Genomic DNA, 19,814 nt, shown 5'->3' with positions numbered 1-19,814 from the left:
GTCCATGGTAGGGAACCAGCAGGCACCGTGTATAGTGGCTAAGATGTCGTCCATTCTCGGTAGGGGGTATGAATCCTTAACGGTGATGTCGTTCAGACGTCAGGCGACGGGCAAGGTCTATGGGCTGGTGGACGACCGAATTATGCCTCTAATCTTCATGTTGGCGACGAGCTGCTCTTCGTATCCATATTTTCTTCCACATTCTAATTCCATATTCATGCCTGCTATTCGCGAAGACGATGTTTTTCAGAACCTCAAGACACTAAAGCCTTCCTTTTCTTCTGGTCCTGATCGCGTTCCTGTGCTGTGTTTTAAGACACTGTGCTTTATGCCGACCTCTGTCAATTCTATTTCAGATGTCGCTTCGTCTTTCATTTTTCCCAGAAAGTTGGAAGGAATCTTTCATCATTCCTCTCCATAAAAAGGGCAGTAAATCTAATATCGAAAACTACAGAGGAATTTCAAAGCTTAGTGCTATTCCGAAGTTATTCGAATTTCTGATTACTGCGCAGCTGCAGCACCAATGTCGGTTAATTATGTCCTCCTTTCAGCACGGCTTTATGAAAAACAGATCAACGTCTACAAACCTTCTAGAATTTTGTTCTGTCATTAGAAACGGTTTCAAATTAAATGTTCAAACAGACGTTATCTTCAGCGATTTCAGCAAAACGTTTGACCCGGTAAATCAGCTACGATTACTAAGAAAACTTACGTTTTTGCTGCCGGGGCTGCCGTCCGGCCGTTAGCGCTGGCGTGGTGGGTCCAGCGTCTTAGCGGCGATGACGATCAGCGCTCTATGGGGACTTTTGGATTGCTCGATCCTATTATCGCAGAGCAGATCGTCGATCTGCTTGTCGATGACGGCTCTCATTGTAGGGTTTCGAGGGTGGCATCTCTGCTTAATTGGCTTGTCGTTATGCATGGTGATGCGGTATTCGGCGATGTGGGAGATGCCGGTAAGCGTGTCAAACCGAGAAAGTTCTCGCTCGAGGAACCAACCCAGTATTCTGGGTAGATATCGGTGTGGTCACTGGAGTCGTACTCAGCGTAGGCAATTCCGCATGAGGGAATATTTGTAGTTGCCGCTGGTTCAGGGTTCTGGAACCTAACTCGCCTCGCGTTCCTGCGAAACGGGTTTTGTAGGATTGCCGAGAGCTCGGTGACGGGCAGGGCTCCAATCCAGCAAAGGGGCTGTCCTTGGACCTGCGTATGTGACCTGCGTTGGTGTGTTCTGGTGGTGTATGTGGGTTAGAGTGATCGTGATGTGGTCATTCTGCAGTTGCGCTTGTGGAGCGGAGTAGAGGGGCCTCCGGCTTTGGCCTGGTTGCCAAGTCGTGGTCCTGTGGTGGCTGCGCCTTGGTGGCTGCATCTGTGTGTCGGCTTCAGGATGCGTCGGTGTGGTGGCTTTTGGATGCGGGAGGACATCGAGGCTATCTCGGGCTTCTCCCAGCTGGATGGTTAATCTCAAGTTATGTAAGAGCGCGCGGCTCGGAGGTTCCTTTCGTCTTTGAATCGTCTGGCAAGGCGCTCGCTTATGAAGCTTTGCGAGGCCACCGTATCTAAGGTGGCGGTGAGAGGTTGTCCCTCGATCATGACCTCTGCCCGGATTCGGCTCTGATCCTGTTGGATCGCGGTGGTCAGTTTCCTAAGGTGGTTGCTCTGGTTCACGAGTAGAGTCCAGCGTGTAACGTCCGCTGAAGAATTTCGTTGTAGCTCGCGTTCATCTTGTTCGTCGAGGTCGTCCCGCTGGGTGTATGTCCACGGAGAGTTGCGACTTCGTAGTTAACGACTAGTTGTGTTAACTCGGCCAATGTCCTAAAATCCTGAACATCTTTGCTTCGGGAAGCATATTCTCGTAGATGCGTTCCAGTTCCTGCTCTGCTGTGAATCCTGCTCGTTGCATTTGGAGTCGTAGGTTCACCAGATATTCCTTAAATGGCTCATTGTTTCGTTGGTAGCGTGTGAGGATCTCGTCATCCAGTCGTTGGTAATATCGTGGCGGTAAAAAGAATTCCAAGAATTTTCGGCGCACCTCAGTACAGGTCTTGCCTTGGAGACCGCTGATACGGAACCAGTTCTCCGCTCGTCCCGATAGCAAGACGATGAGTGCGTGAGACGCTGGGTGTGAGCTGGTTGGTTGCTCGACGATAACTGTCTTGGGTTGATCGCTGGATGTGAGCTGTTTGATCGCTCGATGATGACTCCTCTATCGCTGATTGGTTGCTCAATGATGACTGTCCTTGGTTGATTGCTGCATGTGAGCTGGTTGAGCACTCTATAAAGACTGTCCTATCGATAGGTGTGATGTGTAGAGGTGGAGAACTATCGAAAGTCTGCGCTATCGATAGTACTTGATAGTTTCCATAAAATTTCGACTATCGACTATAGCAAGGAAAATCTATCGTCGATAGTTGTCGATAGTGGAGTTATCTTAAAAAAATAATTTAATTAATTTTTGTAATAGTAAATATTTATTTAAAGTATACAAGTATGTCATTGGTTATCCAATCTTTATCTGAAAATATTAAAAATAATTATTATTTGGATAATATGATTTTGTATTATTTGGGCTTACCTTAACTGCTATTTCTATATTTATTTCAACCAATAAATTTGGTTAAGAAAGAGCAAGACATTAACATTTTCATCTTTAAGCCTTGTACGTCTATTTGAAATAATTTGTCCGGCTTTGCTGAAGACCCTCTCCGACTCTACAGAGGTTGCGGGTATACACAAATATTTGAAAAAGATCATTTCCAATCTCGAAAAGTCGATCTGGTTCATCTGGAAATTTATTTAATATGTGGATTATGTTTGATCGTATTTACTTAGCTATTTAAATTTACCTTGATCCATAATAAGGGATCCATTTCCTGATTAACCAAGGCCCTCAACATAAACTGTTGTCTCATAACAATGGAATCGGTTTTAGCATTATGATGTTGATATTATTTAGAATTAAATCAAAAAATGACGTGTTGTCTTCGTTTTTCTCCACAGTTGAAATATCCGTTTTAATGGGTGATTTTTTGCACGTTGCCAATGTGAGCAGCTCACTATCCAAATAGTCACATGCTTGCTTCGCATTTTTTCGGCTCTGGAATCCATTTGTTTTAAAGTGTGGATCAATAAGTGTTGCTATTTTTGGAAGTTCCCGCGTCTCGTGTATAGACAAGCGTTTTCTTTTTGCGCCCAACAATTTATTTGTAATAGTTTTTCCCTCTACAGTCTCCAAGTTTGGGATAATGCATTCCAAGTTTCGGCACAAAATGTATGCCGTGGGTATTATTAAAGAAATGGTAGCATACGTTCCAACCGATACCTTTTCACTTGCTTCTTGAAAGAGCGCAAGTATTTGCTCTATTTCTTTTAATATTTGTATTTCCTCCGCAGTTAAAGGGAATGGTGCGTTTGTTGTTGATAATAACATTATTAATAGCATCATTGGTTGCCAAAATTCGTTGAATCATAAAATAAAAGCTATTCCACCTTGTAGGCATTTCTTGGAGCAACGTATAGTATGCCTGCTATAGTACTTTTCTTGAAGAAGCGTACAATTCTTTTACCCTTTGCGAACAACTCTTGTAGCCCCTCATCATCATCCGTTTTAAGTCCATCTTGAACCACCAGGTTGATAGTATGGGCGAAGCAGGGGAGATTTTTTATTTTTAGAATATCACACGCCTTAAGCATTGATGCGGCATTGTCTGTAACAATGCAAACTGTTTTGTAAAGGACGTTTCACTGCGCTAATATCTCTTGCAATGTATTTGCAATATTATTTGCCGAATGGTTAGTAGCATCCAAAAGTTTTTTAGTGGCTAATGATGCTGTTTTCAAAGCATAGTCGTGGACAAAGTGAACTGTCACTGTTAAAAAACTTGAATTGGCGCATGATGTCCATAAGTCGCATGTAATTGCATAAGTCGCATGAAGTGCCTTCTAACATAATTGCCAGCTTTCCGGAGGCGTCCTTATACAAGTTCATTATTAGTACATCCCTTACATGTGTTTTGCTCGGCAATTTGTATCTCGGATCTAATACCTGTGTTTATAATGAATGTAAATGTAAGATGCAAAGAGAAGATTACGGAGTCACTGTAAATAATAATACCTGTGAGTACTTTACAAATCCTTTATCTTCTACAATACTTTAAGGCTGCACATCCTCAGCGATCATTTCGGTTAATGCCCGGTCAATATCATTTTTGCGCTTTGAATTTGAATCATATAATATGGCTCTCTTAAAATAAGAAGCCACAGAGTGCATACTCGACCTAGCGCTGCTACTTGTGGATGTAATATGGTCCTTCTCAGCATCTGTTTCACGGGTACTATTGCCCGGTGCTTGAGTATCCAATGTCGGGTGAAATCTTTTCAGATGATCTCGTACGTTTGATGTATTCCCGCTAGTCTTATACTCTTTTCCACACGAAAGACATTTTGCAAATTTCTTATCTTCAGAGCTTTTAAAATATTTCCATACGCGTGAAATTTTGGAATTTCTTTTGCTTTCTGATCTCTCTGTTGCAACATCTTCACTGTCAGTGCTGCTGCACTCGCAAATCTCTTTTTTCGTAATGGAAGTACTGGCCGTTGATGATGTTCGGCGATTTCCTTTAATTAATTATAAACTTTTATTATTTTTATTTAGATACACGAACATTGATATGAACAAGAAACGTATGTATGTATGTGTATGTATTTCACAACAAAACGTAATAGCAGCAACATCATCTTCACGTAGCACTTTTGTTATTGTCACACAAAATTTTGCTTTTACCGTTACATTACAAAATAACAATATAACAACATAATTCCAATATCTTATCTATTTGAAGAAAACGATCCATTTTGTAATAAATTACAATTTGTAAAACTACGCCACAAATCCGCGCAATGTGCTTTCGTTCACACTTTTAAGGTAGAGATGAGAAAACCAAACTATAGACCACTATCGACGATAGCGATTGACCACTATCGAGAGTGTTCTCGATAGTTCTCCACCTTTAGTGAGGTGGTTGGTTGCTCGAGGAAGACTGACGTTGGTTTGATGTGGACCGTTGCTTGTTGACGACTGTCGTTGGTTTGATCCCTGGATGTGAGCTGGTTGAGCGCTCGATGAAGACTGTCCTTGGTCGATCGCTGGATGTGAGCTGGTTGAGCGCTCGATGATGACTGACGTTTGTTTGATGTGGACCGTTTGCTTGCTTCCTACCTACCCTCTTCGTGTCTTGTTAGAGTCGGGGTGAATTCGTCTGTCTTTTTACATGTTAAGTTCGTGTACCTTCGTGTTTCAGAGCTTTGGGTCTGAAGCTCCGCGTGCCTGTTTTTCGCGTTGTGTGCGTCGACGTTTGGGGCTTCGGGTCCCGTTTGGTTTCGTTCCTGTTTTTCGCGTCGTGTGCACCAACGCTTGGGACTGCGGGTCCCGAATGGTTTAGCTATTTTCTAAGCCGACTTAAACCCATCTACCCCGTACACATGGCCCTATGGCAACTGCTCCTGTCCGTCCCTAAAGTGGGGCTTAAATCCACCCAGGCTACCGGTGTTTTTGCTTAGTCCTGGAAATCCTGCCTATTTCTTGCTCGGCCGCCATCTGTAAGGATGCTAATCACGGGTCGGGGTATAAACAAATCCGGCCCAGGATCCTCCACAGAAATATTTCTATTACTGGGACAGGCTGGATTTCGGGCCCGAGAGGCCGAGACGGGGAATAGGAGGGGAGGAGTAGAGGGTGGATGGACACCTCCGGGCATATGCATGGCGACCACGTCCCGCCCGCTACGCCCAGAGAGGAACCCTGTTTGGTCGCGGCCCCGTCAACCGTGGGTCGCTTCCATGCAGGGGGTCTGGAATGAAATTGTCGGCTGCGGCGGTCACGGCACCGTCAGCCGTGAACCGTTCCCGCCTTGACCGCCGAGCTGGATGGTTGATGATCGCGCCAAGGTCCAGCTCACCCGCTCCTCTTGGTTCTTCACGGGGCTTCTTCTTCTGCCGCCGGCGGGGGCTCTGCCGTGTATGTGGCCCTGCCGTGTGTGTGGCCCTGCCGAGTGTGTTGCTCCGCCGCTTGTGTGGCACTGCCGTGTGCGTGGCTCCTACTCTTGTCCCTACAGTTATTCTTACTACTATTCTTATTACTATCCCCACGCTATTCCTACTGCTAATCTTACTACTATATTTACATTGTGCCCTCCTTGGATCTTCCCCTGTCTGGTTTTCCTATCCTGATCCTACTATATACAAAACTACATCTACAAATATTTACATAAGTATGTGGGGAACCATCAGTTCCACACAATACAAGTTTTTATAATAATATAAAAAAGAGCTATATCTCAAATTTAATGAAAATCTGTTGAAAAATTGATAAGTTATAATTTTTTTTTTTTAAACTTTTTGATCGTTCTATTCGTCGGATTCGGCCCGATTTATATACAAGTGAGAGTAAATAGAAGACCAACTGCAAAGTTTTAAATTTCTGACTGAAATTGTAATAACCTTTAGTATAATATCCGAATTAAATTGGTCCGATCTGTACATGTGCTCTGACATGGCAACCGCCGTGAACATTTTTACAGTGCCATGAATTAATTTTTTACTGAATGTGTTCCGTTATATTATCCGCCTATCCGTTGGTCTCCAATAAACCGCATTGGTTTAATAAAGAGCTACCACGGCTAAAAAATGTTAAGCCTAAACTTTATAATAAATTTAAACTCACCGGTTCCCACACTGTTCTCTCTAGTTATCTAAGCGCTCGGTCCTTTACTTTACCGCGCTTAATGCTCAGGGTTATAGAAATTATTTGACCCGTGGGGTTCAGTTTGTGCAGAACCCAAAACAGTTTTCAACTTTATTAAAACTAAGGTCATCTTTCCAAGTGAACGGACGTGTTTTTTTTTTTTTGCGCTCTTGTTTTGTGTTAAAGTTTGAATATAACCACCGGGGTTAAATTAAATCTTTCTATTTTTATTGTAGAACAACTTCCCGTTCACTTCGCGTGTGCATGCAGCTATTCTGGTTTGTGTATTTAATTGGTTTTATTTCCCAAATTAGTTGTGCTGCTAGTGCTAGCTTTTGCATATTTTGTATTCCTTTTTGTGCCTTCTTCATTTTGCTTTTGTTTGCACCGTCGCACCAGCTTTACGTTTTAGTTATTTATCTTCCACTCTCTCGCTTTTGGTGCGCCGCTGCACTTCTTATCTTATCTGATATCCCACGCTCTCCCGCACTCTAGCTCTCGCTGTGACTCTTCACTTCTTATCTCCATAGCTCTTTTGTTTTTTTTTTTTTCCTCTTTTTTTTCAAGTACAAGTATTGTGGTAAGTCGTTAAAATGTCTGGAAATATTGTCTGTTTTGCCAAAATCTGCAAAAAGGCTATTTCTGCTGGTGACCTTACAATCGGCTGCTGGCTGTGCGACAACATCATGCACGCCAAGTGTATTGGTGTTGCAGCTCGGACGGTGGACGATGTAAAAAAAAACATCGGCCTGCGTTTCTGTTGTGAGGCCTGTCGCGATTTAGAAAAGTAGATGATGTCTTTCATGCGGCAACCAAAAACGGTATAAAGGGAATTTTATCGAGTTTTCGTAAAACTCTTGATATGTTCTTTGCGCTGGACACACAATTTAATAGCCTTACGCTATTAAATGAGTCTCCTCGGCGCAAAAAAAACTGCTATTGGTGACCCTGCTGAGGGCTCTCAGCAGCAGCCTCCCTCGGCGCAGCCCTAGGCCTCAGCATTAATTCCAAGAGTACTGAGATCGAGCGCTAGGAAAGATTCGGTAACCGAATGTGCAGCGGGAGTGTTAGGTGTTAGCCCCGGAATACCGGCCGACAACGGCACGGCAGATAACCAATCTGCTATCTCCTTCTGAAATTGTTCACCTTATCCTTAGAAACCTCCCACTTTCCCATTATTTGGAAGGAATCGTTTATTATTCCTCTCCACAAAAAAGGTAGCAAATTGGATGCCAGTAATTATAGAGGAATCTCTAAGTTGTCGGCCATCCCTAAGCTATTTGAAAACATTATTACCCCTCACTTGCAGCACCTTTGTAGATTAGTTATTTCTCCTTGTCAATATGGTTTTATTAAGCGAAGATCAAAAACAATAAATCTTTTGGATCTCTCTTTCTATATTATAAAGGGCTTCCATAATAATTTTCAGACAGATGTTAACTATACTGATTTCAGTAAAGCATTTGACTCAGTTAACTATTTTCTCCTCGTAAGAAATCTCGATTTGGGGTTTCCAAGTGATCTTGGATCTCAAGTTATCTAAATGGCAGGACGCAAAAGATCCCATTTAAGAATAATTTATCTAATGTTTTAAGGGTTACATCTTAAATAATGTAAACATCAAGGGTTCCAAATGGCTTCCTTGCGGAACGCCAGATGTAACCCTTGATGTTTATATTATTTATAAATGACCTGCCCAAAGTCTTGACTAACTCCAGAGTGCTTATGTACGCTGATGACGTCAGGGTTTGCGTGCAATACAATGATGTCGCCTGCCAGACGGATTTACAAATAGATCTCAATAATTTTCAAACTTGGTGCTATGTAAGCTTATTAAACTTAAACGACTCAAAATGAAAGCTAATGATATTCTCTCGTAGCGTTCTTAAGCTTGCTACTTACACGCTGAACTGCTGCCCTTTGGAAAGAATTAATTCTGTTGATGATTTGGGCGTCCGCTTGGGCCCAAAACTTGACTTTATTGATCATATTTCGTCTATGGTGAATAGAGCCAGGAGTGTGTTTGAATTTATTATACGGTGGTTGAAGGAATTCAATTACCCCTACGTCACTAAATCCGTATATACTTCTTTAGTTCGTCCTATCTTAGAATATGGATGCTGCGTTTGGAGCCCTCAACACGGCGTCCATATTAAAAGCATCGAGTCGGTTCAAAAGAACTTTTTACTTTTCGCTCTACGCGGTTTAAATTGGGATGTAAACTAAAGATTACCTCCCAACTCTAGAAGACTTCTATTAATAAACTTACCGTCCTTAGCCAATCGTAGAACGATGCTAGGAATAACCTTTATTGATAACCTTATCCATGGTGATGTGGAAAGTGCTGACTTGTTAAGTCAGCGCAATTTCCACGTACCAAGTGGAAGTACTAGGTCTTATATACCACAACTGTCGCTCCACTGTAGAACCTCCTTCGAACTGCATGAACCTTTTAGAGTCTTATGTGCAAATTATAATAATTTGTACTCACTAATCTCCAACGTAGATACCCATCCCAAATTAAAATCTTTAATACTAACACACTTAGTGAACATGCAAGCAAACAATTTGGCAGCACGCCGGTAGTTAATTTCCTCGTATTCTGTCCTATATATTTCATCGCGCCTACTAACACCTATCCCAAACAATCACGTGCCTGGTGTCATGCGGGCCACTTAAATGTACTGACAGTAGTGCATCAACGTCCAAATTAAGCGTAAACCGAATTTATACCCTTCCTCGCTTACATTTAAAAATACCACCGCAAACTCTGACCAAGCCATCGCCGATTGTTTCGCGGAGTTTTTTAAAACAACTCTCAGATATATTTTTCAGGGTTTTATGTACCGATTACAATTGCCTCTATAAATATGTTGATGGCATTGAAAGCCTCTCTAATTTAAAAACCTTATTACTGGTAGAATAAGATCATAATGTATCCTAATTTTTCTCGTTCGATTAACTCGGTTTAAAAGAACTTTTTACTTTTCGCTCTACGTGCATAATTTTGAATGCAAACCAAAGATTACCTTCCTACTCAAATAGACTCCTCTTAATGTTTAGGTGGGTGATTCTGCCAGAAAAGATTCGTTATTGGAGGCCAAAGATTTGCCACGTAGCTGGCGAAAAATTAACCCGTCAGGGTTGAAAATACATAGCCGGGGGCGTCGTGGTACGTTTTGTCGTCAGCATTTATTCGCTGCTTACATGAGACTAAAAAACTTAACTTAGAACCGAGTTCCCGGTCGCTTTGCATCGTTAAAGCGGGAGCGGGAGATCGACAAACTTAATTCAGAACCGAGCTCCCGATCGCTTTGCATCGTTAAAGCGACAGATCGGCAATAGTTGGAGTGCGAGAGCAAGCCGGGGACAGAAAGCTCGCTCCTGAGCAGAGGCGGCACAGTGGGCCCCTCACTTAAACATCCTGCCCTCCCTGCAATCGCTCGGGTTGCAACAGGGTCGCAGCTATGGCTGATGGCAGGCTCCAGACACGACTCAACCGAAGGCTGTGCTTTGGGCCAGACCATCCTGGATCTTCAGGAAGCCGGGCTGCATCACTCTCGAATACATATCCGCGCCTAGGACCACGGAGATGGTCGCCGGTATATGGAAACGCTCGTCGGCCAGAGTGATATCGCGGACCGTCTCGCTTAGCTCCCGGATTAGAGTGCGGATGCGCACGTGAGGCTCAACCCTAAATACCACGTCGAAGCGGACATTCCTTTCCGTCTTGGAGCCCACCGTGGCCGAACAAATTTACTCGCCGCCAACGTTAGTGGTGGGTAGACGGAAGCTAGCCGCCAGCGACGCGTCGATGCAACTCGTAGGCGTGTACGGGTCGATGAGCGCGGCCGTGTCGAAGGTGCGCGCTCCGGTGTAAATCCGTACCAGCGCGGTCGGAAGGACATTGACGCTGTGTCGCTGCAGCAACGTTGGCAGCGTCGGCACTGAGTCCGCACTCTGCGGGCGCCCCTGGCCAATGGTGGACGGTTGCCTTTGCGCGACGGACGATGGTGTACGGGCGGGGGTCGGCCGTGGAGTGGCGGAGACCGTCCGAGAAGCGGCTGCAGATTGCCAAGAAGAGGCGACGGCGTCCCGAGAAAGGCGCGCATTCTGCCGCAGCTGGCGCTGAGCCAGTGGTCGCTCGGATAGGTGAAGCAGTGTGTGATGGTCCTGGCCACACGTTTTGCAGCAGTCTCCTCGCTGACACGCTCCCTCCGAATGCTCGTAGGCCAAACAGCTGGGACAGTCTCGGTCAGAGAGGACGGCCCGTAGCCGCTTCTCAGCAACAAGGCGCAGAAAACGACGGCATTTTCGTAGTGGGTGGATACCCCTGCAGACTCGGCAACGGTAGGACAAGATACCTGGAGTACATGTGCGGTCTTGTGTGATGGCGGTGCGTGGACGCGGAGGCATCGTGCTGGGTATGACAAACTCATCCCTCAGGGTAGTCTGGACAAAATTGCGCTCGCAGGCCTCATCGGCTTCCGGGACGATACGTGTCGGGCCTTCCCCCACCTCCCAGAATTTCGCGAGGAGCTGACTTGTCATGGCCGCAAGCCACTCGTGCGGAGAAGGCACTCCACTGCGGGGAATGGCAGAAGACAGAGGGCCTGTCGAGGTGGCCTTGCCGTCGTCGGACGCAGAGAGCAGTTCGAAGCAGCTCTCATAACTTTTCTCCACCTTCTCCCACAGAGCCCGGATTTGGTCCCTAAGGACTTGACCCATGAAGGGGGAGAATTGGTCAGACTCAGGGTTGCCCGGAGTATGGATATTCGCCTCGAATTAACTGGCACAGTCTGTTGTGGCAATTTTGCGCCATTTTGCCAGCTGACAAAGTTAATCTAGGCGAGAAACCAAATAGTGTATAGACGGATTTGTCGCTTTTTGCCCTTGGAATGGCGGACCTATTTAAGCGGATGGAGGGGATCGGACGCGATTTCTTGTCATCTTCCGTGGGCATTCTCGGAAGGGAGTGCTGCTGATCAGGGCTTGTCAACTGTCGAACGGAAAAAACGGTCACACTAATGCACTATCTGGATCAGCAAAAAAAAAAAGAAGAGATGACGAACGAAATTTATATGGCACTCGGGATACGGGCTTATGTAATGCGTACGACGAACTAGCGAAACAGAGCTCACAGAAGGCTGGAGGAAACGAATGGAGCAAAAAAAAAAAACGCAGCCAAATGGTTGTAATGAGCGTCAATACGTATTTATTGTTAATTATTGAGATAGGGATTTAATCGCGGGCTTAGTTGTGAAGACCGGTTATATTTGAGCCCAGACGGCTAATTGCTGATAGATTCGCTGTGTGGATTGAATTTGGATGCTGGTAATACTGGGACTTGTCTGACACTTGGTTAACAATTCGAATGTCAGCAATCACAAGACGCAGGTGTTTAATTGTTCCAAACGAGGAGCTGGACCTCAAAGCTCGGTTCTTGGTCTCGGAGAAAGGCTCGCTGTGTTATGTCGGCCTCTTAACACGGCCTCTGCGGCAACAAAATTGAAAACAATTAAAACACTTGCGTTTGTGTTTGGGTTTTGTTGCTAATTGTTTCATTCACTTACAATTTTTTTTTAAATTTTATTATCGGGATTAGTTCCTGGAATCGTTAGCAGAATATATATTGCAAAATATAATGGCATGCATGTAAATAGGAACACTGTGTCAGGGCACAGTGGAGCGTCGAGAAGTGGACTGTATTAAATTCCGCAAAAAGAAATAATTTGTATGGACACGGCACAAAAGATGACAAAAAACAATAGAAATTGGAGTTCCCCAGCTGCCTTGGGGTCAGGAAAACTTGGACTTGGAGTTGACCCGAATAAAATTGAGTGTTCGGCGCACTGTTGCAGATCGGCAGCGAGGATAAACGGAGAAGAAAAACTTGTACTTATCTTGGCGGACAGATGCCTGGAGCTGCTGGTGACTTGGTAGATAACCTGCAAGGAATCCGGATGGACGGAATACAATTTTTAGAGGGGCGATGCTGCCCGCAAAAATTCGTTATTGAAGGCGTCAGGGTTGAAAATACAAAGGCGGGGGCGTCTTGGTATATTTTAGCGTCACCTTTTATTCGCTGCTTACATGAGATTAAAAAACTTAACTTAGAACCGAGCTCCCGGTCGCTTTGCATCGTTAAAGCCAAAGCGGGAGATCGGCAATAGTTGGAGTGCGAGAGTAAGCCGGCAAGCACCTAACCCAAACAGGCACGTGGCTGGTTTCATATGGGCCACTTGAATGTGCTGACCGTAGTGCATAAACGTCCAATTTAAGCGTAAACCGGATTTATACCCCTCCTCGCTTACATTTAAAAATACCACCGCAAAATCTGAGCAAGCCATCGCCGATTGCTTTGCGAAGTTTTTTAAAACAACTCTCAAAGATATTTTTCAGGGTTTTATGTACCGATTACAATCGCCTCTTTAAATATGTTGATGGCATTGAAAGCCTCTCTAAATTAAAAACCTTATTACTGGTAGAATAAGATCGTAACGTATCCTAATTTTCCTCGTTCTATTATCTATTTTCCTTCTCGCGCGTCTATCTTGTATGTCCTTCTCTCGCGTCTATCTTGTATGTATGATACACGTGCTTTACGTCACCCGGCTGCGCCCCTCGGTCGGTTGGTCGGGAGGTGGGCATATGATTCGCGCGAGTTACATAGAGCACCCTATCCTATCCTATCCTGCCTCTGTACCCCCGTCACTACATGCCACTGTACAAATATAAGAAGTGTACAAGGCTCATGCATCGATTGGGGACATGCTCTCGGATTCTCACTCTCTCGCTCTCAGCAACGGGATCCTAAGCACAATATTGAACGCTAGTTACATAGAGCACCCTATCCTGCCTCTGAACCCCCTTCGCTACCTGTCACTGGACAAAATATAAGAAGTGTAAAATGCTCACGCATCGTTCGGGAACATGCTCTCGGATTCTCACTTTCTCGCTCCCAGCAACGGGATCCTAAGCACAATATTGAACGCTATTGCTACATAGAGCACCCTATCCTGCCTCTGTACAACCGTCGCTACCTGTCACTGGACAACATGCTCTCGGATTCTCACTCTCTCGCTCTCAGCAACGGGATCCTAAGCACAATATGGAATGTTCTCTAGCACTCAGTAACGGGACCAAAAGCGCAACTCTTAGTTTTAGTGAAGCACATATAATTCTGGGGAATAAAGCTTTTCCACTTTTTGTCATACCACGAATTTGGGGACACACGCATTTTCTTGCTCTTGCTGAAACGCTGCGACGTAAAGGAAGGCCTTGAAGGAACTAAGCATTCTTTACTCCCATTCCTTTGACCACGTCCAACTGGTAACTGGCGCAGCCTGGAAACTATGGCAATAGTCATACTAGCCTTTACTTACCCGCAAGTAGAAAAAGAGATAAATAAGTAAGTATAAAATGTAAACTCGGGTTGCAATAAGTAATGTGAATGTGAAACAAAACTTATATACATATGTATGAGCAGTACGGTCATGGGACGCATACAAATTTTTTTTTACTTAACAAAACATACAAGTATGTACATCAAACCATATTACACCAAAGAACAAAGTATGTGCACGTGTATGTGTATATAAGTGCTTATGTGAAATCAAATGCGATAATCACCGCCGAATTATAAAATGTCGAAGCAACGTACGTACATTCAAATACATGCATATGTACATACATACAAAAGCGACATGGAAACAAATGCTGTTAACCAGTGCCGCAATACAAAATAATAGAGCACCCCGCAAGAGAAACATATCTCACGCTCACACATACACTCAAAAGCGACTTAAAATCAAACACTGTTTCATCACTCCTGCATACAAATTATTAACTAATTTAACTAATTCTGAAATATGGTTGTATTGTTGTGCTATCGAATCAAACGTTGATAACCTTAGCAGCCACAAAATAAATGAAATGAATGAAATGAAAGCACACACAGACAGTGGAGGTATACACACACACACACACATATGTATATAATGCCGTGAAACAAAAATCAAATACTGATAGTCGCTGCCGCTGCGTCACAAAACGAAAAAAATAAAAGAACACACTGTAACTTTTTATTTTTATATTTGAGCTACCCACTTATGCCACACTGCTTATACTACATACATACATATGTAAAAATATGATTTATTTCATTTACAATTTTGGAAATTCTGTATAATAATTAAATAATAAAACACTCTATATTGCAGAGCATAGAAAACAACACGATCACACACACACAAACACTATCAACACAAATATTTATTTTTACTAAACATATAGAATAACTTACCAGATAACATATAAACACGGCTTATCTATAACTTCTTCACCTTATAAGATAAAAGTAAAGACACTTAATATCAAAAAAAAAATTATATGAAAATATGAAGAATATATCGCCTTCTGTTTCCAGCAATAACTTCTAGAGTTACTCACTCAGGTAGACAAATAAATACCCTTCCGGTAATTAGAGAACAATCCGAATCATTTTCCGAAGAACAACTTACAATAGACTCAGGACACGACTCAAACCTTGTCTCATTGACCCCGACTGTTACCACCTCTAACAAATCCTTACCAACCACAGGAAACGAGGAAATCATTGCGTTCATTCGAGATGCTGACCAGACACCATATGGCTTGCTCACCCTAAGAGCCATAAGGAACAAGATAATATCTAGGGCTGACGAAGCTTTGGAGTTGGCTAATACTTTAATGAATTGGAATGATATCAAGGCTAACCTCATTCTTCTAATTGAACTCAGAGCATTCTCGGACAATCAATCCCTAGGACAGCTTTTCTTTGGCATATCGAAGATAAAGAGCCAACTCTATTCAGTTTTAAGAATTAGCGAACAGGAGACCTCTGTTGTAGAAGCCAAGAAAGTTGTATATAATGAGGTCTGCTTGAACGCTTTTATAACTGGATTGAGGGAGCCACTGAAAACCCTCATTAGACAAAAAGTCCCAACCACATTCGAACAAGCGTATGAACAGTGTCAAATTGAACAGTCACTGTATCATTCCAATAAACCTTACTATAACACGGACAATAGAGCAAATCGAGGACCCAACGAACTGAGAGACAACCGTAATGTCCGCAACTATCGAAATGATAGGAGCAACCACAACAACCACAACGACCGAAACTATCGCAATAATAACAAACGAAATTACTGTCCATATCCCAACTCAAATCAATCCAGACCTTCAAATTCTTACTATAGTACAGCTAATTTGGGGAATAATTCTAATTATAATCGCGACAACGAAAGACATAGCAATAGGAATAACCCTTTTAACTCTGCGCAGCCACAATCCAATAACCTTCACAACATAAAAGAAGAACGACAAACATCAAACCAAAATTTTCGAATACTTGCATCGGAAACTTAACAGGATACATAATACTACACTTAGTTCTTCTCTCCCATTCATAATCGACACTGGCTCCACAAATTCTTTCATCGACCCTAAATTTGCCAATAAAACAAATTGCGTTAGCATGGAAATTCCTATAACACTTAAAACAGCTATAATCAAATTTATAATCAAAGAAAAAATACGCCTCCCGTTCCCACCAATATTCAAAAACCCTGGTAACAGGACCTTGCTACCATTTAAGTTCCACTCCTTTTTCGATGGGCTACTGGGCATGAACTTGCTTCAACAACTTAAAGCTAAAATAGATCTACCTAATTCACAATTAAAATTATCTAACACTACCCTACCCATTTCAAATTATAACAACCAAACCTCAAACGTATACAATATCTCAGCACATACAAAAACTATAGTGACGTTGCCAGTACAGAACAAACAGGGAGTGTATCTATTGCATTCACATTAATAATAAACGAGTCATATCAGGTGGCCTTTACATTACAAAAGATAATGTAACAAATTTTGAAGTAACAAACTTTAGCCATTCAGATCAACTCCTTTACCCTATCAAAGGTACACCCTTTTCTGAAACCAATTATTAAGAGGTTTTCTACATTTCTTCCGACCTTCCTCACTCACATCACACCCCGAATCCTCTAGAAGAACTTAAGCTAGAACACTTAAATCCCGAAGAAAAACAGGGATTAACCTCACTATGTACAAAATTCATCGACATATTCTATAACAAAGCCAAACCTCTCAGTTTCACGAACAGAATAACACATTCTATTCCAACTATTGATAACGTTCCTCTACGCGTTAAATCATATAGATACCCATTTATTCACAAGGAGGAAGTCAAGAAATAAATTGACAGTGGTCGTTCCTAAGAAAAGCACCCCCACTAAAGAACAGAAATGGCGACTTGTAATATGATACACTACAGGAAACTTAACGACAAAACTGCCCCTGACAAATACCCCATACCTAACATCAATGACATCCTAGACCGCATAGGCACAGCTAGATATTTTTCAACGATAGACCTTGCAAGTGGCTTCCACCAGATTGAGATGAACCCTAATGACACAGCCAAAACTGCATTCACAGTAGAAGGTGCCCACTATGAATTTATTAGAATGCCTTTTGGGCTAAAGAATGCTCCTGCAACCTTTCAAAGAGTAATGAACAGCATTTTGGGCGATCTATGGCTAGACAATTAAAGGGCAACAAAATAATCATAGTCGATGATGAATTTCGAAAGACTTTTGAATTTTGCAAAACTCTTCTCTCAAACGACCCAATCCTTCAATGCCAGATTTTTCTAAACCCTTCACACTAACCACCGACGCAAGTAATTTCGCCTTAGGAGCTGTATTGTCGCAGGGGTCTGCTGCAAACGATAGACCAGTCTGTTTTGCCAGCAGAACCTTATCCTACGCAGAAGTTAACTACTCTACTATTGAAAGAGAGATGTTGGCCATAGTATGAGCAATCCAATACTTCATACTATATCTCTTCGGTAATAAATTCATAATAATTACAGATCATAAACTATTGACTTGGCTTATGAACTTTAAACAACCCAATTCAATTGGGCTGCAATTGTTAAAGTATGACTTTGAAGTCGTTCATAAAAAAGGCTCACAGAACGTAATTGCTGAAGCCCTCAGTAGAATTGATACTACTCTTAACCACAACGAAGCACTCATTACACCTAAAACAAATCTTCCACAGTCAACTAATTTAACAATCAACTCGTTTTCAAAATCAACCCCAACACTGGCTGCACTACATTAACCCCATTTAAAAATAAGCTGAGGAAAGAATACCGTAGGCCTTTGTTCAAGTTCAATGATGTTGCAAACATACTCAAGCAATCATTAAAAAAAAAAGACGTAAGCAATTTTTTCCCCCGATCACATTTTCGAATAGAAAAAGTTTATGAAACTTACTTTTCAAATAACAACACATTCCATTTAGTGAGATGCTTGTTTTTCCTCCTTGAAATTACTGACAAAGCAGAAATAGAAAAAGTCATAACCGATTATCACATTAATAATATTCACAGAGGCATCGACGAAACACTTTTGGATATTAAACGCCAATATCCATATATGAAAGACGAAATTTCCCAAATAATCAAGAACTGCGAAACCTGTCTTAAATTAAAATACGACAGACAACCACAAAAAATTTCATTCCAAACTCCTGAAATACCCACAAAACCTTTAGATATAATACATATTGACATCTACATTATCAATGGTAATTGTAATCGAACTATCATTGACAAGTTTTCAAAATTTGCTGCGGCTTATCCAATTGCCAATAGAAACTTCATTAATGTCATCAAATCTCTAAAACACTTCTTCAGTATATTCGGTACACTTAAAAAATTGGTCTACGATCAGGGGGTAGAATTTCTAAGCAATACGTTCAAGCAACAATTCAACATCGAATTACACACAACCTCATTCCAGCAATCTTCGAGCAATTCTCCTGTAGAAAGACTTTATTTCACTCTAACGGAAATATACAGAATAATACTTGACACTCAAAAACAACATATGTAAGTTGAATAGTGAACATGACGAACTAATGACGGAGACACAAATTACTTACAATAACGCTATACACTCCGCAACAAAATTAACTCCTTTCGAATTATTTAGTGGTAGAACCCACATACTCCACCTAACTGTTAAATTCAATAACGAAAACGATTATTTAACCCAGCTAAACCAATTTCGGGAAATATTATATCCTAAAGTAAAAGATCAATTAGAAAACGACATTACTAATAGGACTGTAAAGCTAAATGATGAAATGAAGTTGCTAAATATTACGTTACTACCATTATCACTATTGTTCAAATCAATTATGTATATTATTTAAGCATCGCATTGTTGCACAACTAATAATGACAATTGTCAGTATTCATCACAACATCACTTGTACTTTGAAGTTCCTAAATATTATGTTACTACCATTATCACTATTGTTTAAATCAACTATGTGTATTATCTAAGCATTGCCTTGTTGTACAACTAAGTTGCCAGTATTCAGTACTTTGAAGTTCCGAAATATTATGTTACTACCATTGTCACTATTATTTAAATCAACTATGTATATTGTCTAAGCATTGCCTTGTTCCACAACTAATAACGAGAGTTGGCAGTATTCATCACAACACATCCATACGCAACCAAATCACCCCACCTACTAATCTATGCGCTACGCGTCGTCAGTACCACGAATACGTCCGTCGCTTCGGACCGGGGGGGAGGAGTTACATAGAGCACCCTATCCTATCCTATCCTGCCTCTGTACCCCCGTCACTACATGCCACTGGAGAAATATAAGAAGTGTACAAGGCTCATGCATCGATTGGGGACATGCTCTCGGATTCTCACTCTCTCGCTCCCAGCAACGGGATCCTAAGCACAATATTGAACGCTAGTTACATAGAGCACCCTATCCTGCCTCTGTACTACCGTCGCTACCTGTCACTGGACAACATGCTCTCGGATTCTCACTCTCTCGCTCTCAGCAACGGGATCCTAAGCACAATATGGAATGCTCTCTAGCACTCAGTAACGGGACCAAAAGCGCAACTCTTAGTTTTAGTGAAGCATATATAATTCTGGGGAATAAAGCTTTTCCACTTTTT

General features: G+C 42.3%; 2 protein-coding genes, 1 long non-coding RNA gene and 1 pseudogene across 3 annotated transcripts in view; 1 reads left to right on the top strand and 3 right to left on the bottom strand.

The window, feature by feature from the left end:
• Nucleotides 1-19,814, top strand: part of LOC110185357 (laccase) — a 130,123-nt gene that overhangs the window by 13,748 nt on the left and 96,561 nt on the right. The window lies entirely within an intron of this gene.
• LOC147645010 (uncharacterized) lies at nucleotides 1,665-2,257 on the bottom strand (annotated as a pseudogene).
• Nucleotides 2,576-4,507, bottom strand: LOC147645009 (uncharacterized). Its single transcript, XR_015272061.1, has 3 exons — nucleotides 4,115-4,507; nucleotides 2,847-4,045; nucleotides 2,576-2,784 (listed from the first exon to the last, which is right to left on the bottom strand). It is a non-coding gene; the product is annotated as an uncharacterized LOC147645009 (long non-coding RNA).
• On the bottom strand, nucleotides 7,085-13,704 carry LOC147645008 (uncharacterized). Its single transcript, XM_086834427.1, has one exon. It carries the CDS (start codon nucleotides 11,468-11,470, stop codon nucleotides 10,499-10,501), a length of 972 nt encoding a protein of 323 aa, XP_086690553.1. The 5' UTR covers nucleotides 11,471-13,704; the 3' UTR covers nucleotides 7,085-10,498.

This window comes from Drosophila serrata, unplaced genomic scaffold, assembly GCF_035046125.1.
Source record: "Drosophila serrata isolate PLE 108 unplaced genomic scaffold, ASM3504612v1 contig_34, whole genome shotgun sequence".
Classification (NCBI taxonomy): Eukaryota; Metazoa; Arthropoda; class Insecta; order Diptera; family Drosophilidae; genus Drosophila; species Drosophila serrata.
This window is presented reverse-complemented; position numbering and strand designations above follow the sequence as displayed.

Coding starts and splice junctions, on each gene's coding strand:
- LOC147645008 (XM_086834427.1), bottom strand. CDS start 11,470: ATGGGTCAAGTCCTTAGGGACCAAATCCGGGCTCTGTGGGAGAAGGTG.